Source organism: Triturus cristatus, chromosome 10, assembly GCF_964204655.1.
Source record: "Triturus cristatus chromosome 10, aTriCri1.1, whole genome shotgun sequence".
NCBI classification, from domain to species: domain Eukaryota; kingdom Metazoa; phylum Chordata; class Amphibia; order Caudata; family Salamandridae; genus Triturus; species Triturus cristatus.
This window is the reverse complement of record NC_140593.1, coordinates 276,074,367-276,091,848: the sequence shown is the minus strand read 5'-3', so window position 1 is coordinate 276,091,848 and position 17,482 is coordinate 276,074,367. Positions and strand designations below refer to the sequence as shown.

General features: G+C 44.7%; 1 protein-coding gene across 1 annotated transcript in view; it reads right to left on the bottom strand.

Moving 5' to 3' along the window:
- Positions 1-17,482, bottom strand: part of KRIT1 (KRIT1 ankyrin repeat containing) — a 514,966-nt gene that overhangs the window by 162,323 nt on the left and 335,161 nt on the right. The window contains exon 13 of the mRNA XM_085631085.1: positions 13,003-13,169. Within this exon, the coding sequence (XP_085487211.1) occupies positions 13,003-13,169 (167 nt within the window). The remainder of the gene's footprint in view (positions 1-13,002; positions 13,170-17,482) is intronic.

Genomic DNA, 17,482 nt, shown 5'->3' with positions numbered 1-17,482 from the left:
GGAAATGCGCCCAGAATCTGGACCTCCATCCCAGTCCATATCAGGACTACCCCCTCCTTTTTAAAATTCAAAAGGCAGCTCAAAGACCTCTACCTCAACCGATCCCTTCCGAAGGGATAGCTGCCGCCCAATCGCTGAATCTTGCCCACTGCAGCACACCGCCACTTTATCACTAAGACTTACACCCTGCCCACTCCCGACTTGTTCCCTGGTCGCCTTCTCCCCGAACGGACGTCATCACGAGTCAATGTTTATACTACTGTTTTATTGTGTGACTTCTCTGAGAACGGACCTCGTCACGAGTCAATGTATATACGACTGTTATATTGTGTGATTTCTTTGCTATTAATTCTGTAAAGTGCTCAGATACTTTTGATTCGTCACGAATCATTGCTTGTATTACTGCCATATTGTGTAATTTCTTTGCCACTAATGTTGTAAAGTGCTCCGATACCTTCGGGTCTGGCCAGCGCTATACAAAACTCTTAAATAAAAAAATAAGTAAGCAAGCTAGGTGAGTCTGATGTCTTTTAGTGGAGATTAGAGGGTAGGGGTTTCTCTCCCTTGGGAAAAGTTTTAAAAAACAGATGGGCTCGAATAGTGCATTTCAAGTCCATTCATGGTGTGCCAAGCTATTGAAATCTGACAGTTCCAATGAGTTGCCCCCACATATGGTTTTAAAATGTCCTATGTGTGACCCATGTCAAAAATAACCTCCATTGCTAGGTCCACCATTTTGCTATGGGTGCCCCTTTCGTTGAAGCATTACATACAATATGCTGATGCCAGAATTTTGCTAATACTTCTGGCCATGTACTATGGGGGGCCCTCATGTAAAAAAGTTACATCTAGTATGCCGAGGACCACATTTTGTCATGATATATGCCACCATGTCCCAAGAATTTTCTCCAGTGTGCCAGCATCAGCTATTTGCCACAGGTATCAACTATGCCAAGGAAATCCCTCCACTATGCAAGAGCTGAAATCTTTTCGCTAGTGCCCCATACCAAAATTTACCTATAGTGTGGCCAGTGCTAGCATTTTGCCGTAGGTATCCCATATGAAAGTATTGCCTCCAGCATGCTAGTGCCAACATTTTGACATTGGTGCTTCAATAAGTCAAGCATGTCAGGACTAACATCAGACTTGCAAGCATAGCACATTCTCACTTACATTCACTTGCACTCATTTACTCACACTCAGTCTTGCTCACTAATTAGCGCTCACTTGCACTCCATTTTCACTCAGTCTCTTGCACTCACTCTTACCCTGACTCATTCATTTGCATTCTCTCAATCATTCACTCTTACTTACTTGTATTTACTCACTCACAAATGCACGATCTCACATAAAAACATAATTGCTCACACATACCCACTCTCAGACAAATTCACTCTCACCCACATGCACGCACACAACATACATTTAAAGCAATTTTACTTTTCTCTCCTTAAATGCCAGTGAATGTCCATTCCAGATACTGCTGCTCCACTTTTAAGTACATTAGCAGTGAATAATAGAGTATTATTCACTATTAGTGTAATAAAAATTAGCAGAAAACGAGGTTGGAGTCAGATGCTGGAAATGTGAGATACTCATTTGCTCTTGGCACTGATTTTACCTCTCTGAGGCCAGGGGTCGTAAAGGCAGTGCCAGAGGTCACAAAGGGCAGCAGTGACCCCTAGTGAACCATAAATGACATCCATGCATGTGGGCCTCTTTACATCTAGTGTGTGGAGGGCTCTCTCTGCAACTGAATCTGAGTCTGGGAAGAACACTGGGAGTTTAATTGTTTGGTTGAGGTGGAAAGGAAAGACCTCATTAGGCAGAAAGTATGGGGTAGTTCTAAAGACTACCCTGTCAAAGTGAACCTTAAAAAATCATTTTTCCAACGTGAGAGCTTGGATCCCGCTCAAAAGCCTGAGGAAAGTGATTTGGGACTAAAAACTTTACTTTCCAAGAGAAAACTTAGAGAGCAAGTAAGAAGGGGCTCAAATGGGACTAGTGAGAACGTATAGTTTCTTACCGGTCAGTGTAGTTTTGCAGCTTGAAGAATTTTCTAGGATTCACAAGCGGTGCATTATTCCACCATCTAGTGAGTGGGTCCGGAACTGTTGTATTTTCCTTTTCTTTCTTCTTAGTGGGTGTCGACGTACCACCATTTGGTATCACCTTGTGACGTCGTCGTGCTTCCCTTTGGTAGTCATCTTCAGATTCTTTTTTTTTCTGTCCTCTCTCTCATCTTCTTTGGCGGAGGAGGGTGGGTTTGCTAGTGAATCCAGAAAATTCTTCAAGCTGCAAAACTACACCGACAGATAAGAAACTATACGTTTTGCAGCGTGAATCTTTTTTTGGGATTCACATGCTATGCATAGATATTGTAGCAGTTTGTTAGTTCTGTGGTGGTTGGGTAGAAGATGAGCGTTGGTTTGTGAATAGAGGCTCCAAGACTTTTTGTTCTACTTGTGCTTCTTTATTCATTTGGATATCCACGCAGTAGTGTTTTGAGAACGCGTGCACTGAAGACCATGTTGCTGCCATGCAAGTGTCCTGAAGTGGTGCATTGGCTAGAAAGGCAATAGTTGCTCCTTTCTTTCATGCTGAGTGAGCCCATGGAGCTCTTTGTAATACTTCTCCTGCTTGTTTGTGGCACAATTGTATGGTTCGTGCTATCCATCTTGCGATTGTGTTCTTGGTTACTGGTTTTCCAAGGAAACTGTTTGCAAAAGATACAAAGAGTTATTTTGTTTTTCTGTACTCTTTCATCTTTTCAATGTAATACATGACTGCTCTTCTATCATCAAGTGTGTGCAATGCTCTTTCTGCTTGCGTTTTCAGATTTTGGAAGAAACTTGGTATCTGTATGGATTGGTTTATGTGGAATCGTGATACCACTTTTGGCATTAAGTGTGGATTTGTTTTCATGACGTTCCTGTCATTATGAATTTGAAAGTTGGGTTCCTGTAATGTTAGTGCCTGCAACTCACCAACTCTGCGTAGTGATGTTATTGCTACTAAAAAGGCAGTTTTAGTGTAAGCATTTGTGGCGTTGCTTTGTGTAGTGGCTCAAATTGTGCTCTCATCAGTTGAGTGAGTCCCATATTTAGATTCCATGTGGGTGCGGGCACCCTTTTTGGTGGGGCGATTCTTATTGTTCCTTTCAGGAACCTTTTGACCACTTGTGAAGTGAAGAAGCTCTTCCCTGTGTGGCCTCTTGTATATTCTACAATTGCTGCTAAGTGAACCTTCAGTGATGTGTAGGTTAGTTTACTGTGCAGTAGGAGTGTTAAGTACTGCAGAACTGTTCTTTCTCTTGTTATTTTTTGTGAAAAACCTTCCTTGAGGCACTATGGAGAGTATCTTTTCAATTTTGCTGTGTAACATTTCCTAGTGGTCAGCTTTCTTGCTTCCCGTAGGACTGCCATTGTGCTTTCTAGTAGCTTTAGGTGTGCAAATTCTATGTCCTCAGTAGTCATGCTGCGAGGCTCAGGCTCTCTGGTTCCGGGTGGAGTACTTTTCCCTTTCGATTGTTAGTAAGTCTGGTCTCTTTGGCAATTTGTGAATTGATCCTTGAGATATCTCCATTATCTCTGAGAATCTTCACCATGTGGCTGATCTTGCATTTGTTGATCACTTTGTGCAGTAGTGGAATTGGGGGGAAAAGCGTAAGTAAATATCCCTGCCAAGTCTATCCATAGCACATTCCCTAGGGACTGTTTGCAAGGTTGCCTGGATGTGAAGCGTTGGCATTTTGCATTGTGGGGTGTTGCAAAGACGTCTACCTCTGGAGTTCACCATTTGTGAAAGATTTAGTTGAGTCCGGCTTGATTCACTGCCCACTCGTGGGACGACGATGCTTGTCTGCTTAGCCTGTCCGCTTCTACATTGTCCTTTACCGGCAGGTGTATTGCTATTATGTTTATGTTCCGTGGGATTGCGCACGTCTAGAGTTGCTGAGCTAGAGTCAAAAGTGCCACTGATTGTGTTCCTCCTTGTTTATTTATGTAAAACATGGCGGTTGTGCTGTCTGCTTGAATCAGAACTGTTTTTCTGCAGAGATCTTTCTGAAAGGCTTTTAAGGCTAGGAACACTGTTTTGAACTCTAGGATGTTGATGTGCTGTACATCCTGCTGTGTCCACAATCCCCTTACTTTGAGGTTGTTCATGTGAGCTCCCCATCCTATCTGTGTGGCATTTGTCCTTATAGTCACTGTTGGAGTTGGTTGTTCGAAAAGTCTCCCTTGCAATATGTTTGTTTCGTTCCACCATGCTATTTCTTCCTGTATTGTTTGTGTGACAACAATTAGATCCTCCCAACTCCCCGTTGTCTGTGACCATTGTGCTTGAAGCCATTCCTGAAATGGTCTCATGTGTAGGCAAATGTTGGGAATTAAGTGAATGCGTGAAGCCATCATCCCTAGCATCTTCCCCACCTTCCTCACTGTCAGAGATTGCTCCTTCCGGTATAGTGGTGTCTCCTTCAGTAGGGCCATTGTTCGTTTTTAGCTTGGGAACACCTTTCCAAATACTGCATTTATTTTTGCTCCCAAGAACACCCTTTCCTGTTCTGGCTCTGGGGAAGATTTCAACCAGTGTATGAAAAAACCTAGCGGGACCAGTGTCTCCATTATTTGCTGTATATGTTTGCAGACTTTGTATGAGTTTGCCCTTACTAACCAGTTGTCTAGGTACGGGCATACATGGATTCCTTGCCTTCTTAGGTGAGCGGTCACTGCTGCCAGGCACTTTATGAACACCCTTGGTGCAGACTTTAGACCGAATGCTAGCACGTTGAATTGGTAGTGCGTCTCGTTTACCACAAATCTTAATAGTTTTTTGTGTTTGTTGTTCATGGATATGTTCAAATAGGCATCCTTCAAGTCTATAGTTGCCATATAGTCCCCTTCTTGCAATTAAGGTATCACCTCTTGTAGGGTTGTCATCTGGAACCTTTAAGTCTTTATGAATCTGTTGAGCAATCTGAGATCTAAGATAGGACGCAGCGTTTCATCTATCTTTGAAATTAGGAAGAACATGGAGTAATTTCCCTAGTTTCTTTCCTTGTGTGGTACATGTTCTATAGCTTCTTTCGCTTGTAGTTCTTGTAATAGCTGAGTAGTTTCTCTTTTGGAATTTACCTTCCTCCTTGGGCTTTTGTTTGGAGGTGGTTTGACTAGTTCTATGCAGTAACCGTACTGTATAATGTTTAAGATCCATTTGCCTAAAGTGATCTCTCCCCATTTTTGAAGGAAGTACTTTAGTCTGCCTCCTACTGGTTTAGAATGTTGGAGGAACTGTTTGTTTGTTTGATGTTTTTGTCCCGTTGCAGGCACGCTCTGTGATGTTTCTGGAGTGTGTGAGGTGTTTGGAATGCAATAATTTAGTTGTCGTGGGCGCTCCCCCTCTCTGCGGAGGGCCTCTTCCATAGGGGCGTCCTTGAAAGGATTGTCTTCCCTGCTGGTATTGCCAAATTTGTTGCTGCCCTTGATGTTGTCCCTGGCTACCCCCTTGGTAACCTTGTTGATATGACTGATGCGAGGTTGTGGGTTGATGATTCTCTCTACCCGCCGGCCTCCTTGAGGGGGTGTCTCTACGCATGCCACCTCTGCATTGTAGAGCCCCCATAGATCTTGCCGTCTCATTGTACTTCTTTATTTGGTTCAGCGTTTCGTCCACCACGCTTCCAAAAAGCTGTTCCCCATTGAACGGTGCATTCAGTATGTTGTTCTGCACCTCTGGTTTGAATTCTGAGATCCGCAGCCATGCGTGTCTTCTTTCTATGATGTCGATCATCATCTGTCTGCTTGATGTTTCTGCGGCATCTAGGGCAGATTTTAAGCAAGTATTTGCTATATTCTTCCCTTCCTCTACCAAGTGGCTTTTTTTATTGGTATTGTTCTAGTAGGTGCTTTAGTAGCTCCCCTACCTCCTCCTAGTGTTGTATGCATGTCTGTTTAACAAAGCATTTCAATTGGCGATGCACCATTGGTTTGCAGCACTTCTCTCGACCTTTCTCCCCATAAGGTCCATTCTTTTGCTTCCTTTGCCTGGTGGTGGGCCAGTAGTGGTTGGTGCATTAGCCCTTTTTCTGGCCGTGGCTGCTATGATGGAGTCAGCTGTCACCGAACCTTTGATGTAAATAGGGTCCTTTGAGGAGTGTTTGTATTTTTTCTCTCCTCTAGGCGTGACTGCCTTACATGTGGCAGGCTCCTTAAAGGCCTCTTTTCCCTGATCTCGCACACTTGGCAGCATAGGAAGGAATATGTTCCTTGATTGTGTAGGCATCAAAGTCTCGAGCAAAACACATGACTGGGGATTTTCTTCCTCCAGCTCAACTCCATAGGTATCTACTGCTTTTTTGATGACTTGGTTGTACATACCAATGTCGTCTGGTGGGGAAGGCCTCGAAGGATAGGCATCGACAGCTTTCTCTGGGAAGTCTGTGTCGAGGTCTTGCCATTGTAGCTCTTGAACCTCGGAGGTTTCCGATCCCACGTAAGTTTGTTGTTGTTCTTCTTCTCCGAAAAGAACTCTTCTTCCTGCTCCTCTAGGGGTTTGGGGGTCACTGGAGGCTCTAAATCTTCGACACTCTTTTCGATTTCTGTTGAGGATTTCGCAAGGTATCTTTAACTCTTTCAAGCTTTCGTCGAACTCTTTCTTTCGTTGCAGAAAGGCTCAGATTCATAAAATCAGGGTTTTTCTGATCGCAAAATGGCATTTTTAAATTCACCAAACCCAATTAGCGATTCAGGAATATGTTACTGAATAGCTATTTGGGTTTGGGAATAGATACCCCATAGGTATTTGGAAGAGACGTCCCTTCCAAATACCGATTCCTTTAGGGATATATTCATGTTTTGCAACTGAAATCTGGTTGCAAAACACATATATTTGACCACCTCCTCAACTGAATGTTCACAAGAACGTTTATGAGCTGGCAGTTTGTAATTTTTTTTAAATGCATCCCTTTTTCCTTTGAGGAAAATTGGCTGCATTTGAAAAAAGATTGTTTTATCTAAAAGTAATCACAAACATGGTGGTCTGCTGACCCCAGCAGGCAACCATGACTGTCACTGCAGCCAACTGTAGTGGTTCTCAATGCACGCTCTACCACATGTATATTAATGAGGTAGGTTTAATTGCGACCAACTAAGAATGGGTATTTTGATAGCCAACCTATCAATATATAGGTTGGTTCTCAAAATACAGATGGATTAGTTGTAAGTCAATGCCCAAAATGCAACCACTTCTAACAAATCCATATTGTACATTCCATTTAAGAAATCCCAAATTGCAAATCGTTATTTGTCGTTGTTAGACCTTCACCATTGGTGTAGGTCTCCCTTCCATTTTTTGCCTTTGCCTCCTGTGTTTTGCTGTGTGTTGGTCTCCATTTTTGCTGGTCTCGATGCTTTGGGCAGTTTACCACTTCTGTTCAGTGCCAAAGTACAAGTGCTCCCTTTGTAAATTATTGTTATGGATTAGTGATTCCATGATTGGCTTATTTGATTTACTTGTCAGACCCTAGTACAGTGCACTATGTGTGCCCAGGGCCTGTAAATCAGATGCTGCTGGTGGGCTTGCAGCACTGATTGTGCCACCCACAGAAGCAGCTTGTAAAATGTGACTCAGGCCTGCCATTGCAGAGCCTGTGTGCAGTCTGGGACTGCCATGTCAACTTGGCAAGTGCACACACTTGACAGTCCCTAAACCTTCCCTTTTCCACATATTAGTCACCCCTAAGGTAGGCTCAAGGTAGGACATGCCCCGATCTATGTGGCAGGTCCTGATAGTGAAATACTGCCAATTTCGTTTTTCACTATTGCAAGGCTATCTGTTCCCATAGGACAGAATGGGGAGTTTGTTTTAACTCCTTATAAACATAACTGACCCTAGGACCAAGACAGAAAAGTAAAGTTTGGTATGCCAGAACTCAGAATGTTAAAGTGCATTTTTTAGTGAGGGTGATTTTTACATTCTGTGTTTGAAAATACCACTTTTAGAAAGTAGGAATTTTCTTGCCTAACCATCCAGTGTGCCTCTGCTAGGTTTGTGTATTGCATGTCTGTCTTTTGGATGACAGGGGCTGGAGAGGGGCAGCGGCTCCAGAAGTCTTATGTGTCAGGGCAAGGCTGAATAGGCCTGGTCTGCATTTGGAGTGGTGGGAGGAGTAGCACCTTCACCTGAATAGGGCTATGCTTGCCTTCCACAATGACAGCTCTGCCCCCTGTGGTGTGTCTGGAGCCAGGGCTCACACTGACAATGGAGGTTGTTGTGCACTTGCAAAGTGCCCCACATAACTGGTTATCAGGGTACAGCCACTCTCTGCCTTCAGAGAACTAATGATTTTTGAGAATAAATAGAGGGGACCAGACCCAAGACTTTTAGATCACTTCTGGGAAATCAAGAGGAACCTTTGCCAAAGAAAAGAGCCAGAGAAGCTGAAGAGGAATACTGCCCCTGTTTTGTTTGCTGTCTGGGGTTGGCCTGCAGTGGCTACTTGCTGCCACGGAAAGGAGAAAAGGACTTTGCTGTTTGCTGTGTCCCCTGCTTGAGGAGGATCTCTAAGGGCTTGAAAATGAACTTGCCTCCTGTTCTGATGTCTCAGGGACACAAGTACTTCACCACCAGCTCCCCTGAAATTCCTTGCTGGGAGTTCTGACCTGCAGTGAGGTGCCTGCTGTTGTTTTGGACCTCTAGAGACTATTTTCCGCTGGGAGCTGGAAGAATCCATGCATCGTCCCGGATCGTCGCATTGCATCGAGGCACCACGTTTGTTGCATCACTGGGGGACGCAGTAAGAAACCAAAGCATCACATCCCCACGCAGTAAGAAACCGACGCATCACCTCCTCGCCGATAAGGAACCGACGCATCACCTCCCCTGCGCAGCAGTAAGGAACCGACCCATCACCTCCCCAAGAGCAAGGAACCAACGCATCACCTTCCCTGAGTGTAAGGAACCGACGCATCACCTTCCCTGCGGCCTGTTTTGTTTGTTTGCGTGACGCATTCCAGGTACTTTGTGTGAAAAGTGTTGCATCTGCAATTTGCTTTGAACTGAACTATTTCTACCATCTGAAAGTCATATTTGTATTACTATATTGTGGATTTGTGTCATTTGGTCTTGTTTTGGTTTAGATAAAGATTATTTTTCTAGACCGGTATGGTGTCCATTTGTAGTGTTTTGACTGTATTACTGTATGTGTTCACAAATGCTTTACACACTGCCTCTGAGATAAGCCTATCTGCTCGTGCCAAGCTACCAAGGGGGTGATCAGGGGTTATTTTAGGAGTGTATCCGCTTATTTTAGGAGCGCTTGGACGCCTTCGGGCAGCAATTCGCGCTCTATAAATCCACATCCATTCCATTCCATTCCACATCCTTACTCTGACTAGAAGCAAGGGTCCCTATTTTGACAAAGATACCTACCTCTGCCAACCAGAGACTCCCATTTCTAACAGTCGTGATTTACGATTCTTCAAAATTGAATGTTTGCACATGAGGGCCAACGTCTTGCACTGCTGGCTTGAGAGGATCAACGTGTTTGGGAAGACAGTAGTGGACAAATTCTAGGACCTCAGAAGCTAGATCGCTAGATTGAGCTGTCTGGGATTGAGGTGTCTGACTGTGCCCTGGTGTTGTGTGAGAAGACCCAGCCAGTTAGGAAGTATCTCGTGAGGGACTACAGACAACATGAGAAGGGTTATAAACCACGGTTGCCTGAACCATGTAGGAGCCACCAGGAAAAGGGTGAGAGAGGCCTGCTGTGGTCCAGAGGCTATAAAGCATAGGCAAATATCTCTGACCAGTTTATACATAGTGCATTGCCCATGGACTGTGGGTGCGGAAACCTGGAGGTGATGCTTGGGCATTTGGCCTTTTCAGCAGTTGCGAACAGATCTACTCTGTGAAACCCCCAATGCAAGAAGTACGGGAGCAGGACTTGGCGGTGTAGTTCCCACCTGTGGACTTGTTGCAGCATCCTACTGAGCAAGTCTGCAAAGCTGTTGTCTGCTCCCAGTAGGTACTCTGCCAACAGATGACCTCTGTGGTGGATCGTCCAAAACCAAATGCTCTGCACTAATGCTCAAAGCTGGGGAGAGTGCGTGCCCCCTAGTTTCCATAGGTGATACATAGCAGTCATGCTGTTCGTTTTGACTTGGACTGTTTTGTGATGTATGCGGCAGAAGAATGCTTTCAGAGCCATTTGGACTGCCAGCAAATCTAAACAGTTGATGTGAAAGGACTGTTGAAGGTATGTCCACAGGCCTTAAACGGTCATACCCTGCAAATGCATCCCCCAACCCATGAGAAGGGTGTCTTAAGGTGATGGTCATCTGGGGAACTGGGTCTAAAAAGGGCCTATCCTGCAACAGGTTATTGCTGTTCCACGACTGCAGAGAGTGATGGGTTCTGTCCCAAAACAACACTAGATACTGCCAGACACCCTCTGCTTGGGACCATTGTGCTGCCAGGCACTCTTGCAGTGGATGCATGTGTAATTGAGCTGGGGAATGATGGCGATGCATGGGGCCATCATGACTTGGAGGCACATTACTGTTCTGACTGTTAGCTGGCAGTTTGGCTGGAAGGCTTGGACATGTGCGGGCTGGGATAAGCTTTCCTAGTGAATGAGTTTAGAATTGCCCCAAACAAGGGCTGAATCTAGAAGGGTTGGAGGTGGGACTTGCCCACGTTGATGGCGAAACTGAGATTGTGGAGGAGACCTATGGTGATCTAGGTGTAGGCCAAGCACTGCTGTCTGTTGAACTCTTTTTCAGCCAGTTGTCGAGGTACGGTAAGATGTGGACACAGCTTCTCTGTAGAATACTGGCTCTCGCTGCAGGGCATTTAGTAAAGACTCTGGGCGTTGTGATTACCCCAAAGGTGTTGCGACTCAAAGGGCATGTCAATCAGATGCTGCTGGAGTTCTTGCTTAAAGCCAGAGAAACGGGCGAGTTAGCGGATCATGATGCTGGAGTTAATACCACTTACGGCAGTGTCAGCCACGTCCACAGCACGCCTGAGGTTGTGTTGGAGATTATCTGCCCCTCTGCTACAAGCTCCTGAGCTTGTTACCTGTACTGATCAGGGAGGTGATAAATCAATCTCCTGTCTCATCCCACAGGACTCGTATCTGGAAAGTAAACCAATGGAGATGATTTATTTTCCAGATGCGAGATGGTTGGGAGGGGAGCAGCCCCTATCTTGCTGTTTCTTCAGCTTGGGAGGTGGAGGAGGCTTCAATGCAAGCTGCTCAATGAATATAAGCTTCCTCTTGCAAGGAAGAGTCTCCTGCACTCTTTGGGGTTTCGCTGTAATTCTCCCCATGTGGGTGTGAATAAACAATCTCTTTTGCTGAGAGTCCAATTCCTCCTGGAGATGTAGAATCGGCAGTTCCTGATCCTTTGAGATTGCCGTGGATGGTTGACGAAGACTGTTTCGACTTTGAGTCGTTTTGATGCCGACCATTGTTTCAGCTCTGAAGAGGCAGCCATTGCCAGTGCCGAAGACCGAAAGGGCATTAAGGAAGCTATCGGTGTAGAGGAATGCTGAGTCTTGAGCGGCTGACCTGGCACCAGGAATGGGGTCGGTGTCGGCTCTGAAACCTTAGGGCGGTGCAGGCCATGGATAAGATGCAATGGCAGACTGGAAGTCTATGTCCCCAATTGTGGGCTCGACGCCCGACCCCGCAGAGAAGAGCTCAGTGACCTGATGGTGAAAGCTGTGAGGAGCTGTACTCACTGGCGACATCTTTTGACGTTGACCCAGTGTAGGGTGCGGCTCTGCTGCCTAGAAGTCCGAGGGTGACTCTAGGTCCAGGCTGAAAGCAGCCACTTGTTCAACATCCATCTCTCCTTTAACGTCCTCCACGAAGATGTCGGGTGTCCTAGTCTTGCTGCTGTTTCATGGCGCATCGAGCAAGCTGACGATCACAACGGTTTTGGATGGTCTTTTTGGATTGGAAGGAGAGGCAAGCAGAGCAGGAGGTCTCAAAGTGCTCCGGCCACGAGCAGAGGTTGCAGCCTGAGTGTTGATCTCTCCATGAGTACTTGGAGTGACATTGTGGACAGTTACGAAAGGGCGTATTCTCGAGGGCGAAACCCGAAGAAACAGGACCAAGAGGGGGTGAGGTCCAGAACAGGGTGTCAATGAAGTCTGAGATGCAGATCCGATGGAAGAACCACAACGACAATAGAAATTGCAAGGCAAACCAATTGTCTCAAGTTAACTGGAGTGGGAATCAGAAGGTCTTGTCAATGCATGTACGACCCAAAAGCGGAAGAAAACCATCTAACAATTGAGTCGATGCCAGTACGCATTATTAAGTCCTAGGAGGAGACACTATACCTTGTGATTCAAATGACTTCTTCAAAGAAAAACAAGCTGCATACATCCGAGACCAACAGTGGATGGCAGAAGTATGCAGAGCATGTATAACTACAACTACACATGCAAAGAACAAACACTACCTCAGTCACAACACCAGCAGCAGAAAAATCCTAATCAAGATGAAGCTATCTGTACTTGGGCCATTCTACAGATGAATGAAGAGAAAGTGAAGCAGGATCGCGCTACCCAAGTAGGAGGCAGCAAATAAAAGTGACAGCAAGCCCACAAATGGTAAGTAATGGGCGGACTCCAAGTTCCTTCTTGTAAACAATATTTCTCACAAGCAAGAGCACTGCCACAGGTGAGGTCTAAAAAGGACTGTATGAACAGCTTATGCCTGGCGAGAAAGAAAACAAGGGCAGCCCATTCTTCTCAGAATGGTTTTGCTCCCTAGTTTTCGATTTACGTCTGCCTGTTAATCACTATTGAAAAGAACATGTGGTAATGGATGGTATTTGCCAGCTGAGCCTCAAATAAATGGCCTGATGGTGCTTTCAGCGTCTCACAGTAAACATAAAACAATTGCTTTACGAAGGTTAAAAGAGTAAGCCAAAGAAAATACATACTGCATTAAAGTTAGTAAATAGACTGTTATAAAATACTCACTTTAAAAAACCTTGCTTATGTTTTTTACTTTCATAATTTCCATACACTATCTGTAGCAGCAGGCTAGCCAGCGTTATAAGCTTTGCATCTGGTGAGGGGCAAAAACCTTTCAATAAATTGTGTCGTGCTTCGTCATAAAGAATAAGAATAGCCAAGGGATCTTCGATCTGTATAAAAAGAGAAAAACAGCTTTCAGCAAACTAACAATTAATGGTGCAATACCACCAATACTGAAATGTGAGCAAAAAGAACAAGAAAGAAAGACGTCCAAAGGCATTCCATACAATACTAATGCTGATGGCTTGCCATTACAGAAAACAAGTGGCCTGATTCACAAAGTTCGAGTGTAATCTTACTACAAAAGTGTAAGTTACATGTCTCCACTCTGAGAGTAAAGAAATTGGCTTACTTTTGTGTTGGTGGGTAACGTCTCACCCTAAACATGCCTAAACCTCTTACTCCTCCATAATCCCATCCCCTTTAGTAGTAAGACCGCCCCTTTTCCCATCCACTCCCCTGCGTCCCCCCACATTTACTACTAAAACCTATACTTACATGTGAGACTCCCCAGTCGGGACGGAAAAACGTGCACATATAAATGTGTACAAAACTTACATTTTGCATTACAGTTTTGAGAGTCAGTACCTAAATAATTAACTGATATAAGAACATTTACTAGTAATACTGTCACAATAAGCACCACCCAAGTTGCTCTTATAATGTCATCTCAATATTTTATCTGATAATTCAGTGTGTCGTTCATAATCTTGCTGAAAGGCACACAGGTTTTTGTTGCTGGAAATAAAACACAGTTGTTTCATGTTACTGTAATGACCTTTATGGAATATGAAAGATAGCAGGGGTCTGAATGCTGGTGACACTTCCAATATTTTCCCACTTACAGCCTCATTTGCACCACGCCTTTGGTAGTTGCAGCGGGGGCCTATATTAATCTCTTGCACATTCCAGACTTGTTTGCCACAGTGCTCGTTTGCTTCTTAAACAGTCTGACAGCATCTGGAGCAGATCTGATGTAGATGTTCTGCTGATTTACTTGTTTACTTCAACTCAATAGCATAAAACCAAGGAGCATGTAGTACAATGAAGGGGGAGCTCTCTACTGTGAAGATAGGAAGGTGCAATGTCATGCCATAACAATAGGCACACATAGCCAGACTTTCATCAGGACTACTTACCTCTCATGCGAACAGTCCCATCATCAGATATTCCTACAGTCAATTTTACAAACTGTGCCTTCTGGTGAGTGTCTCTTCTCATGCCTGTACAACATTGCATGGTCTATCTGAGCCTACCTGGCATGTGTGCAAGTGGATTCACTTATCTGAACAATGTTGCCATTTGTTTTTCACTTACTGCATCATCTCTTTTTTCTTTGAATGGGTAACATTTTTTTTTAAGTTTCCACATATTCATCTAAAGGTCTTTTTCACAAGGTGTTTATTGGTGGATCATTACTTTTGAACCAAAGATACTGAAGCCAATGATACATAAGCCACTGACAGACGAATACACAGATAAGGATTTGGTGGTGATACATCAAGGATGTTTTTGGTCTATGGAAGACACCTCAAATGACTTGTGTAGGCTGCCAGTGGAATCCCGGGGAAGAATAGGTCTTTGTGACAATGTATGGCATGAACTTAGAATAACCAATGATTTGAATTGATAAGGAAATGATTTGGAATGCAATTTAATGTTGTGGTTTTTTTTGTTTACTTTGTTTTACGACAGAGTAAAGTTGTAAAGTTCGGTAAGAAACTGCTCCTAATGAAATGTGGATGATTCAGTCGAAAGGTATCCAGATATAAATTAAAAGGTGTAAACATTAAGGAAAGCGGGGAAATTACAAAATATATATTGAAAGAAAATATTGTTAAAATAAAAATAGAAGGGAAAAGATATCAAGAGGATTTCCTTACTGGAGTTGATCTTGCCACCCTATACCATACTTTTGCACATGGAGCAGGAGGAGACAAGATGGTAATCTTGCCCCCTGTGCCAGACAACGTGTGTTTAGATGTGGTTGGGCATGGTGAAGTCTGAAGCGCCAGGTATGTGGCTACGCAGGGGGAGTGTAGTGGTAGGAAGCCAGGTATGAAGCTACGTTTGGGAAATGAAAGAATGGAAAGACCTCAGGCAGGGTTCTGTGTTTTAGTGTCTGGGGCAGTATACATATTTGGACACTCGGGAGTGGCTCACTTCACCTTTCATATTATTTTCTTCTTTCTAGTAAGTTATCCCCTTTTTCGATCTCCAGAAATGATTATTATATTGGATACTTAATTTTTTTTGTTTAAATCTTTTTATTGATATTTATTATTTTTAACAGTACAGTACAACAATAGTCAAATGGCCAAAAAGGTCAGGCAAGGAGACCACAGCAAGACATATGTGACGTTATTAGCATCGATAGCGAGAGTGTACTGTGTCAGTCCTGATGTAGTAAGGTTATCCACAATGTCAGAACACTTGAGAGGAAGTATAAGAGAATGTATAATCAAGCACTGTGTATTGTGATGCTATACTATGCGTGATGTTGAGTAGCATTAAACAATGGATGGAGGATACAACATAATAAGGACAAAATAACAGGACTAAGGGAAAGGGGTAACCGCCCGTGACCCTAGGCCCTGAAATGTAGCAATGGCTAAATAACTGCTTGTGAAGTGCATGAAGATACCATGTTACGACGGAGCATGTGAGGATTGTGTGAGGGAGCCCTTATTATAGCGGCGCATTAACGGGAGTGGAGAACTCTCTTGGTGATGAGGCGACCTCTGCCTCCTCCTGCGAGCCTGCTGTGTGCGTAGCTGACTTCTGCAACTCAAACACCATAGCTCCCCAATGTGTAGCAAGAGGGAAGTCCCAGTAAGTCCCCCCTCTGCATAGTCATGCCCTCTGCCTTGGCCCAATTGAGCAGAGAGCGGTGCCAGGCCAATGCATGATGCGCCGCAGGTGCTTTCCATCTTTTAGTGATCAGGCATTTCGCCGTAATGAAGCCCAGGTCTAAGAATCGGGCGGTAGCCCTGTGTTTCTTGCTCCTCTTAAAGAGATGTAATATATACACCACCCAGTGGAAGGGAACCACATGTTTAGTACAGCGGGACATGGTGGCCGCCATGTCTATCCAGTATTCCCCTAGGGCAGGGCAATGCCAGAGCATATGTAGGAGGTCTGCGTTGGGCAGGCGACACCTGGGGCATTCAGAATCATCCTGATTCCAGTGTTGCCTCAGAGCTGCCAGTGATATCGCAGTGTGTTGGCGGAGTGATGAGGCGAACCAGCATGTCAAGCGTCCCCCTGTGTTCATTATATGTGGATATTGCAACGTGCTGTGTGGGAGTTTCTGTTGCTAAATTGCCACACCTATCTGAAAGTTAGGCTATGAGTGTTTGGTGCATAAGAAATTGCCCCGGAGGGAGACTGTCTTCTGAGATAAGGTCTGCACAGGGGATTAGGGCACCGTCTCTAAAAAGGTCGCCTGTGTCATGGATGTCCGTAGCCTCCCAACCACGCAACTCTGCCACTGTGATGTATGACCCACCCTTTGGTGAACCTAGTAAAGGGATAGCAGGGGTGTACGGTGTAGTAGCGCGAGTGATGTATACACTTCTGCGATAGCATTTGAGTGCTATGGAGAGCAACAAGGAGTCCGCTTTCCTGGGCTTAGTGCACAGGTGAAATATTTGAAGCAGGTCATGAAGGGCCATCGGAGGTTGCAGAGTGGCGGTATCTGGTATGTGTCGTGATGCTAGCCATCTGGCTATCCATTGCAGCTGAGCTGCCAAGAAGTAGTGCTCAATGTTTGGCATTACCAATCCACCCTGACCCGCCGGAAGGTATAACTTCCTAATAAAGACTCTATGCCTAGATGTGCCCCAAAGAAAATCCCTAACCTTTGCCTCGAGTGTATTAAAATATGAGGGCGGAATGTAGAGAGGTAGGGTAGCGAAATAGTAAAGTAGACGCAGGAGAACCACCATCTAGTGATGTTTCCTTCAAATAGATCAGTTTTGGTTCGGTACATGTGGATACCCAAGTATCGGAATGTGCCTGTACACCTATCTACCGGTACCCCCCATCCCCAAGTGAATATCTGGAATGGACAACAAGAACAGGAAGAGAGTGGACTTTGCTGCGTTAACCTTAAGCCCTGATATTGTGGTGAATTGCGACAGTGCTGAGTCTAGTGCATGGGGGATAGCACGAAGATCTCTTGCGTATAGTAATAGGTTGTCGGTATATAGGGAGATTGTATGTATACCGTCACCTAAAGGGATGTCCATGTCCACTTGGGTGCAAATAAATGCCGCTAATGGTTCCACCGCTAAGGAGAAGAGGAGTGGGGAAAGTGGACATCCTTGGAGAGTCCCACGGCCCACCCGGATGGATTCCGATACGAAGGGCTCCGTTTTTATGCGAATCGTTGGATGCTTATATAATAGCTGCACCATGCTGA